Source organism: Bradysia coprophila, unplaced genomic scaffold (assembly GCF_014529535.1).
Source record: "Bradysia coprophila strain Holo2 unplaced genomic scaffold, BU_Bcop_v1 contig_297, whole genome shotgun sequence".
Taxonomy (NCBI): Eukaryota; Metazoa; Arthropoda; class Insecta; order Diptera; family Sciaridae; genus Bradysia; species Bradysia coprophila.
In genome coordinates this window covers 4,224,739-4,234,826 of record NW_023503555.1, presented here as the reverse complement: position 1 = coordinate 4,234,826, position 10,088 = coordinate 4,224,739, and the positions used below count along the sequence as shown (strand labels likewise).

General features: G+C 35.8%; 2 protein-coding genes across 2 annotated transcripts; both read left to right on the top strand.

The window, feature by feature from the left end:
* The first annotated feature begins 624 nt into the window (after positions 1–624).
* LOC119078525 (phospholipase A2 group XV-like) lies at positions 625–2,885 on the top strand. Its single transcript, XM_037186091.1, has 5 exons — positions 625–1,122; positions 1,231–1,617; positions 1,875–2,274; positions 2,332–2,454; positions 2,520–2,885. The coding sequence occupies exons 1-5, from the start codon at positions 1,032–1,034 to the stop codon at positions 2,806–2,808; spliced, it is 1,290 nt and encodes a 429-aa protein (XP_037041986.1). The 5' UTR covers positions 625–1,031; the 3' UTR covers positions 2,809–2,885.
* A 4,433-nt stretch (positions 2,886–7,318) lies between these two features.
* Positions 7,319–10,082, top strand: LOC119078619 (facilitated trehalose transporter Tret1-2 homolog). The gene is made up of 8 exons (XM_037186215.1): positions 7,319–7,400; positions 8,133–8,276; positions 8,340–8,428; positions 8,488–8,615; positions 8,846–9,038; positions 9,104–9,245; positions 9,306–9,727; positions 9,803–10,082. Exons 1-8 carry the CDS (start codon positions 7,319–7,321, stop codon positions 10,058–10,060), a joined length of 1,458 nt encoding a protein of 485 aa, XP_037042110.1. The 3' UTR covers positions 10,061–10,082.
* The last annotated feature ends 6 nt before the right edge of the window (positions 10,083–10,088 follow it).

The following is a 10,088-nucleotide window of genomic DNA, read 5'->3' as shown; positions in this document are numbered from 1 at the left end:
AAATTCTCTAAACTTCACTTAAAAAACACCAAATCAAAGTTAAAGCCGAGTGTACAGTGGATAACTAGTGTTACATGTATTTCATAAACAAATCATCTGTGTTCAAGTGGAAGTATATTACTTAAGAGGCACCGACACTTTGGTGAAAAGCCTACATTAGGGCGATTTTTAAATAGTGGATCTTAGTTTACTTTTGATGATATCTTTCCATAAGAAGCCTTTTTCAAAAATGTACGACCGCAATTCCGACCACGAATGTGTTAGCTTTCAACAGAAAATAGATTTGGTTGTAGCAGTTTGACCAGCTCTGAGAACAATGAGCAGTTTATGAAAATTTCGTTAAACTGCTCACTTTTCTTAGAGCTGGTCAAACGACTACAACCAAAACTAATTTTGATTTAAAGCTAGCACGTTCGTGGTCGGAATTGCGGTCGTACATTTTTGAAAAAGGATTCTGATGACAAGATATCATCAAAAATGAAATACGAGGCACACAAATGTAGGCTACAATTGTAGCTAAGTGCTGGTGCCTCTTAAACTGAAATGTAGTAATTGAAAACTTTAATAGTATGGAAATGGACGGATATACTTCATTTGACTGCTGTATTGGGTGCAAAGTTTATTTTTGTCTACTGCTGTGTACCTAGTCTTACTTCATTCGTTTCCTGTTCAAATTTCGAGTATGTTTCGTTGTGTTTGACAGATAAATTAGTTGCGAGCACCAAGAACTCTAATCAAGCATTTATAGCTCTTTAACACAACAATTTAAAACCGAAAGTGACTGACTTTATTTGACTTTTTTGTCTTGTTTCTTTGTGATAAACGTTTGTTGAATCAGACCGACTGACCGACTTAATACACAATTCTCTCAATTAAAAGTCATCACAAGCAACGAACAGTGAAGATACTGTTGAATTGTTATTTTTCAATCATTTTGAATGCTGCGGTCGACGACGTCTTAAGGACCATTATCTCTGCTTATCAACCAATCGAATGAGAAACGAAATTTTTAAATATTTCTTTTCGACACAATGAAATTTTCAATTATCTTCGTTTTAAGCTACGTTTGTTGTATTCAGTGTAGTAATGAACAAACAGTATCGCTATCACCGCTGATATTCGGTAAGTCAATATAACATGGATTATATACAGTGGGTTCGGTGTTCGTTAAATGTAACAACAGACTTCTTCATTATCTCTCGTTTTTGTTGCTGGTTTGATTATTTAAAGTACCCGGCTGCGGTGGAAATCAACTGGAAGCACAATTGAACAAACCGTCCGTTGTGAGTTTCCTGTGCTGGCAACACAGTGATTATTACTACCGAATATGGATGGACTCAGCTCAAATGGTTCCGCTGTTAGTGGACTGTTGGGTGGATAATATGAAACTGTCCTACGATAATATGACCAGAACGACGAGAAATTCACCAGGTGTAAAAATCAGAGTACCAGGTTGGGGAAGTGTGTCGACCATGGAATTTGTTGATCCGACACCAGTGATCAATTATGTTGACTATGGGTACTACTTCTACTACATCGTAGCAGCACTAACCGCCAATGGTTACGATCGACAGAAAAATATCTACGGCGCCCCGTATGACTTCCGCAAGGGACCAAGTGAGTGTTAGTCTTAAGCTCGTTGATCGAGTAATTTTAGATAGAGAATGAAAAGGAGGGACTTGTCTCGACGAAAGTAAATGTCCTGGCATCTTGAGCTATCAGTTTGTCAGTAATTATCGCTCAGAATCGAAATCATTTATTAAGATCTGGCGTCTATCGAACAACCCCTCCAACCCCTTACACAGTCACTGTAGAGAGTATGTTTTCGTGTAGTTGATCGAATTTTTAACACGATTTCTACTCCTAACAAACAGACGAAAACAAAGAATGGTTTGTGAACGTGCAACGGCTGACCGAAGAGGCATACGAAAAGAACGATAAACAACGTGTTACGTTCATAGGCCACAGTATGGGTGGACTGATGATTTTACAGTTTCTACAGCAAATGACTAGCGCCTGGAAGGAAACCTACGTAAAGCAAATGATTACGCTCTCTACGCCATGGGGCGGAAGTGTGCAGGCATTACAAGCGGTATCGGTTGGATATGACTTCCATTCATCAACGGTGTCCACATCCAAAATGAAGCAGGTACAGGAAACGTGTCCGTCGTTGGTGTGGCTGTTGCCATCGCCATATTTCTGGAAACCAAATGAAGTCCTAGTTCAAGCAAAAGACAAGCAATACACACTGGACAATCTGACGGATTTTTTCGAGTGAGTTTCGTTTTGTGACCATTTTTATTTCAACTAAATGTCGTGACGTCATTTTAGCGACATCAATAACCCGTACATTAACGACATTCACAAGGATTTGTCACTTTTTTACAACATTTCTGCACCGGGTGTTGAAGTGCATTGTCTTTACGGAAAGAATTTGGGGGACTCGGTGGAAAGGTAGAGTTGAAATGATTTTTTTTTGGTTGCAATTCGCTGGTCAAATTTAATTTTCCTTCGAACAGTTTGAACTTTAAGGACGGTCTGAACTCGTTCCCAACACTAGCCTACGGAGACGGAGATGGCACTGTTAATATACGTTCGTTGTTGGGATGTACCCATTGGGAAAACACCACGTCACAGCATAATTCGACCGTGTATCATCAAGCATTTCCCAATGTCGAGCATTACAATCTGTTGGGTGACAATCGTGTTATAAATTATATTATTAGCCGATTGATTCCCACCGATAGCGTTTCGGTGAAATGGACCCAGAAAAGTCATACAAACGCAAGGTTCATCCGATTATTTTAAGTCTAAAGCGAAGAAGAAAATTTTCGAGTGTAAGTCAAACCAACTGATGGTATAACAATGGAAATAAGGTCACATTACTACCCTAAAATTTGTATTTTGCCATTTACTTCAAAGTTGACATAAAATACGAAATATCCAAATCCCTTAGGACACAGACTTTAAGCTCCGGAAACCCTATATAGCATCATCAACGCAGCACTTACGAACACCCAGGCCCAAAATTTGTTTAGGATAGATACTGATAGAGCACAAGTAATCTAACTTGGTTTATATTTTCACTTCTTCTTCGAACAACATGAAAAGTAAGAAATTTTTGAAAATGCTCCTATTTAGAGGAAGGAGGCTTTGGATTTTTTTGATAGACTCTTCTTGGGAAACATTTTCCTGACCTTCCTACATTTTTCCGAATTTCAATTTTTTTTTTTTTGAAAATTAAGGAAAACATGGAAAAATCTAGGAAAATTGAGGAAAATATGAGAAAACATTTGCCCAAAAATAATCCTTGCCCAAAATAGTCCTTGATTTTTTTTATAAGGATTTCTTTAACGTCTAATATTTGTGCCACAAATTATAAGTACAAATTATAAGTCTGATTAAAACAATTATGTTATGAGTAGTGAATTAGGCCTTAAATAGCAATTTAATATTACACCTGGTTACTATAACGTGTATTTCCAATGGCATTGCACAGTTGATTCCGCGCCTAGTTGTCTAATCTGATAAACAAATCTAATTGGATTTTTTCATTGGAAAAATGAAATCGATCTGCTTCGTTTTGTCGTTATTAAATTGCATTGCACTTTTATTGATTGAAATGTTAAACATTTAATTATTGATTTTTTTGCAAAAAATATTATTTTTCAATGGTACTTCATACGTCTTCCTGACTTGATTTAGTCATTTAGTTCAATTCATAAAAAAAATAAATTTTTATTCAACTTTTGTTGGAATGTAACTAAAATTTGTTCCTCAGTTTTTACCGTAATTTTCTCGATCTTCAAACGCCTGCAGCCATAGCACTGTCAAGCACCGAATGCTTGAGGGTGCTATGCTTCAGCTCACAAAAACAATAAAAAATGTCGTAAATTAATAATCTTTCATCCTGTAACTTCTCCTTCTTGCTTATCATTATATAAGCAATATTACTCGGAAGAGGCGTTAATATATGAGTTTTAGGTAAAGAAGGCTCATTGGTATAAGCCATGACCTCCCCCTGCCATTGCCCTTTCCTTAAATATAACATTAAGTTAAAAGTAGATCAAAAAGTTGACTGAAAAGAGGAGGAAAAGAAAAGGAGAAATGGAACCAGAGATTCAAGGTCAAAGAATAATCTGTTATTCATCTGATATCTACAACGATGACAAAACATAAGCGATTGATTCTGAATACTGGTTTGCCTTAACCAAATGTTTGTAAGTACAAAATGATGTAATAGTTATTTGATAACCTAGGGAAGAAAAGTCGGAAATTTAATTGCGATGGTGCTGTGAAATTTTCTACTTTTTTTAAGGTCATCGTTTTTCACAGCAAAGGCTCCCGAATTTTCTCGTTTGCTTTTCGAAATGGTCATTTATACATAAGAAGGGATACAACGTTGAAAAGACGAGTTTTCGTTTGAATTTTGTTGATCCGAGGCGAAGCCGATAAACACGAAAACAAGAATTTTCATTTTTATTCTCCGTTATGTAATGGATTTTGCATGCTGAAGGCGTCGATAGTAGTGCATTAATTATGAAAAGTAATGTATTTGATGCATGTAATGTGTTGAAATAACTCTTACCTAGATCTTAATAGGAGATTCGAAAATTAGACTTGCAATTATGCCTGTGAAAGGTTAATTAATTACCATCAACATAATACGTATCGTTTGAAACCGGACCACCTATCTATCATTGCAACATAGAATTGCACACCGTAGAGTGTAATATAAACAAATAAATGATCAATTTCACATTATTTAGCTTTTATGCGATAATTTTTTTTTCTGCTTCATGTTTACTTACCCACAAAGTGTCTGAGTAAATCGGCGATCATAATCAGTGCGCAATAGTACTAAAAAGTTGTTAAATAAAATGAGTTAATACCATGGATCCGCATGTGTGAGATAGATTGCTGAGTAAAGTGCAGCGAAAAATCATTTTTATTTTTCATCATTGAAACAATTTGACCGGCGTGCTCAGCATACATAAGTCAAGAGAAAAATGAAAAATCGAGAACTCATCTTCGCCTCGGGTAAGTAAAATTCACACAGAAAACTGACTTTTTAACTTTTCGTCTCTAGTGAGGAAAAGTAGAAATATCTGTAAATTTAAAAGTGGAAAAGTCAGGCTTATAGGTGAATTTTGCTAGACGAGGCGATCGTCAAATGACACAAAAGGGACGACATTTCCTTAATTATTATACTTTGGCTGCTATGGCCATAGCACTAGTGTCTAGTTCAAGCTACAAAGCTATAGCCTATTCGTAAGGTGCCAGTGAATTGTCATTTCGTTTTATGATGAAATACTGATCAATACTCAGCGTCGGTATCTATCTAAATTAGCTGATCTGTGATTGAAACATAGATAGGCTGGTTATCAAGTAACATTTTATTAGTCGTTCAATGTACGATATGAATGTGTATCCATAAAATCTCCGAAGAAAATATAGAATTTACTTACCAATTGGATTTTTTTCTCTTGCGTCTTTCGATATACAATTTCTGCATTAAATGACATAATATGTGTGTATAAGCATTAACAAATATTAAATAATTTTTAACCATTGCATAAGCAATTTGAAATGCAGTAATGTGCAAGTGAAAGTATGTATTCGTCGTCTAAAAATTGCATCTCTGTATACGTATATGAATTGGATATTATATCTGAATGGGACACCATACTATGGACGGCGGCATGAATGAAATGAAATGCATATGAGTGCATGTTAGATTTTAATTTGATTCTATTGGCTAAGAAGAAATTAATATATCGCGAACGACGACTAAATATGGGTCAAATAGGTTTTCCTTTTTTGTGTTTTTTTTACTGTATATGCTTCTAGCGATTTTAAGTCTCTCTTTTTCTGATGTGTGAAATTAGCCAACTTTTTCAGGCCATTCATTTAATTTTAACGGAGTTTACATTTGGATTTTTGCACAATAACCGAAACGGGTTTCAGAAATGTTGGAGAAATATAGAAATTGAACGACTGATTTGTAATTGAGTGAATGGAATGAGAACATTTCGCATTTTTCATTTTTCAAAAAAATTGTGATTTTTCATCGACGATTCATTGGGAAATATATTGAGAATTTTAAGAATTTGATTTTGTAAACACGTTGCGTACGTGCACCAAATTCTTATCACTCGAACATAATAACGTCTTGTTTTCAGCACTAATTTGGTGGTGTCCGTTGATAACAACTGACTTCTATTTTGGGTTTATTTTTGGTAAACAATTCTAAATTTAGAAAACCGAAAACTTGATCATTTGAGAGTGTTGTTCACCTGAAAAGAATCGACACACCTGGTGATGGAATTAATTGCACGAATGATGAAATTAGAATTAGTCTAGTGAATGAAAACCATACTTCGGATTCACATGGGGGCACATGCAATTCTCTTTATACCATTATTCCATCTCTCTGGAGGTCTATCTCTAGGTCGTGTTTTCGGAGGGTGTGTACATAGTGCATATTATGTAGAGCATTAGAAGTAGATTATTCAGGTTAGGATGACTTTCCTCCGTCATAGTCTCTCCATCGGTCTACGTGCTTATTCTTGCACCCACACAAGTACACTTCGATTATTCTGACCCATTTCGTTTAGACATAGCACTGCTTCTAGTATTAACATATGAAATATTTGAAGGCTGATGGTATCAGAATAGGCTTTCTATTTCTTTCATACATAGAGGATTCATGCTTTCTTCGTGTGAGTTAAAAACACACAATACATGCAAGCGGACATATGTATCTAAATTTGAAAACTTTTTGACGTCTGACATACGAGTGTTAATGCTAGAAGCAGTGCTATGGTTTAGGTATTCCTTCAACTATTTAATAAGAACCGAATCTGTTACTTCTTTTGTTGAAAGCGAACAGATTCGCCAAAAATGTTTTTTACAGATCTTTTACTGCCTTTGTTTTCCCGTATTTTACTTTCCATCAAATTAATCATCCGTCAACTGGTGTTTTTACCAATCTACAATTCGTTTGAGAAACCCATTTAAATGGATTTCGAAGAAATGTCGTCCGAAGACCACAACTTTATTTCAAATTGTCGCGAAAGAAGAACTCGAAACACGACCTAACAATTCCAGTTTAGTTCTGAATGTGCTTTATCTCATTAGATTTTCATTGGTTTTGAACGATTAAGATTCACGAAATTCAAGTGCAGTCTCATATTCTTTAAATACATTGTGTACAATAGTCGTCTGCCTAGTCGTTATTATAATTTGAACAAGCGCGGTTCATCATTGTTGGGAATTAATTAATTTAATTAATTTTCATCGAAACATATCCTTAGCAATGTCAAGTGATGTTAGCTTAGTGAAACAGAGTGAATTAACTAGCGAAAATGTTAAATATCAATTTCTGGCGAGTGTTTGTGGTAAATAAAAACACCAGTACAATTGAACTGGATAAGTTTACACTCATTTGATTGAATGGTACCGCCTGAGGTGCTTACTCAAAAAGTGTGGTACGGGTTGGAATGAATGTCGAGTTAAATACGGCAAACAGCAGAGAAATTAGAGTATCGAAGTTTCTTGAAATTTATCGAAAAAACAGGAAAATTCGAAAATCGAATCAGAAGATTCTTTTATTTTTCTTGAATTTCTTGATTTTCTTGAAATTTCTTGAATTTCACAAATTGATCTTGATTTTTACAAATACTTTCTCAAAAATAGACACTACAGCAGCATACAGCTTTCTTATCTTGGATACTGTCCCATCCCAAGTCATAATAACAAGATCTGTTTTTACTCTAAGTATTTGATGAAGGTATAAGAAAGGACAAACTTAGTAGAACGTCACGACAAGACAGGACAGGTTCCTTTCAGAAACCTCGTTTAAACTCATTTACTCTTTTAAACTCCTTTTAATGCGTCACTAGCATAGATCTTTGTCAAAACACTTCACAGTCGATATCATGTCAATTTGTAAGAAAAACTTTTACTTTAATAGTTTAAGCATACATTTTGCTATAAAATATAACATTATTACCAACAGTAAATTGCTATACCGACCGAATATATTTGTTGCAATATTGTTTGCAATAATTTGTCGAATAATTTGACGCGAATTCTAAAACAGAAATCGTAAAATCTTTAAAAAATTTCAGTAAACGTTATAGTGCTCGCTCAAGGCTGCTCAGCGGGATGGATGTCACCCTCCTTACCCGTCCTTCTTTCGGAAGATTCACCCCTAGCCAGTGGAAAATTGACTTTGGAAGCAGCTAGTTGGATTGGATCTTTGTTCGCTCTAGGTTCTATTGTTTTCCTATAAATTGAATTCGAACTCAATTAATTCAGAAATATTAAATATCTAGGAGCTGCCGTCGGTGTAATCATTTTTGGTACGTTGTCTTTGTTCATTGGTAACAAAAGATCACTGCTACTGTGTGCGTTTCCGATTACGGTAAAGAAAAATTGAAAAGCCAGAAGCGGTAAACTGTGACATTTGTCTGTCCTTTGCAGATATTTTGGTTTACAGTTATTTATGCACAAAATCCATGGCATTTGTCATTTGGTAGGTTCACGACTGGACTGACTGGAGGAGCTTTCATTTGCATTCAACTCTTCGTAGCGGAAATAGCCGATCATAGGTATGTGGAAGAGGCAAACGAAATCTTGTCTTTCTAGTATGGGGCCATTCATAAATTACGTAACGCAAGAGTGGAAGCGGGTACATGACAATCCATACATTTTGCGTGACAGGGGGTTTGGGTCTTGAAAATATAGATTTTTGCGTTACTTGATTTATGAACGACCTCTGGCGACTGGCCTTAGAAAAACTTTAGAATAAAGCCAAATATTTTGTTCTTTACCTATACAGAATTCGTGGCGCCCTAGCATCACTTCTAACTTTAAACTTCAACATTGGAATCGTCTTCGGATACATAACTGGTGCATATTTACAATGGTTTTCTCGATGTGTTGTCTTGATGGTATTCCCTTTCATATTCTTTGTCTTGTTCAGTTTTATACCGGAATCGCCCCAATATTTCTTAAAAATTGGACAAACTGAGGTTGGTGGTCTGCTCGTCCTTTCTTTTAAATTTCACTGAGAAATTCGATTTTTTTTAAAATCCAGAATGCCGAACGATCGCTAAGATTTTACAGAAATTGCAAAGTCGGTTCGGACAACGAAATGGAACTGCAGAAAGAACTAGCAAAATTGATAGAAATTGCCGAACGCAATAAATGTGAAGAAAAGGTGAAATTGAAAGATTTTCGTAAGTAAATTTCACCGTTGACGAAAGATCGACCTTACAATGACGAAAAATTATTTTCAGTCAATCCAGTGTCCATGCGCGCAATGCTAATCGGACCTATTCTTATGGCAGTAAGCCAATTCAGCGGCACATTTACACTAGTTAGCTATGGTGCGACCATATTCGAAGAGTCCGGCTCAACTATGAATCCGAATTTATCGACAATAATTTTGGGCTGCTTACAAATCGCCGGTACGATCAGTACGTACTTTTTAATCGATCGCATTGGCCGAAAACTATTGCTGACAATATCGTGTAGCGGAGCGGCGATAGGACTGAGTGTTATGGGAATCTATTGCTACTTGAACAAACATCAATCGAATATTGATCTGTCTCAGTACAATTGGATTCCAGTCGTCACTCTATCGTTTGTGATTTACATTAGTTCCATTGGTATCATACCCGTACCGTACATTATCATATCGGAGGTGTTACCACAAAAGGTAACGAATTAAAGAGAAACTGATTGTCTCTGATGATTGACAACGTAATATTAACTGAACTCTTCTCATTGCTAGATCAAACGCATCGGCGGACCAATTTGCATGTCGTCAGTAAGTGTCTTTGCATTCATAATGCTGAAAGTATTTCCGTCGCTAATGCTGGGATTAGATTTATACGGTTGTATGTTCCTGTTTTCGGCTGTTAATGTGTTAGGAATTATTTTTACCAAAGTGGTTGTTCCTGAGACAAAGGGTCGAAATTTAGATGTTTTGGATAGTCCAGCAGACCAAAAGGAACGGTCGGAATGTGATTTGTACATAACAAGATTGTAGAAATAAAGATTTTTTTAAATAAACAAGG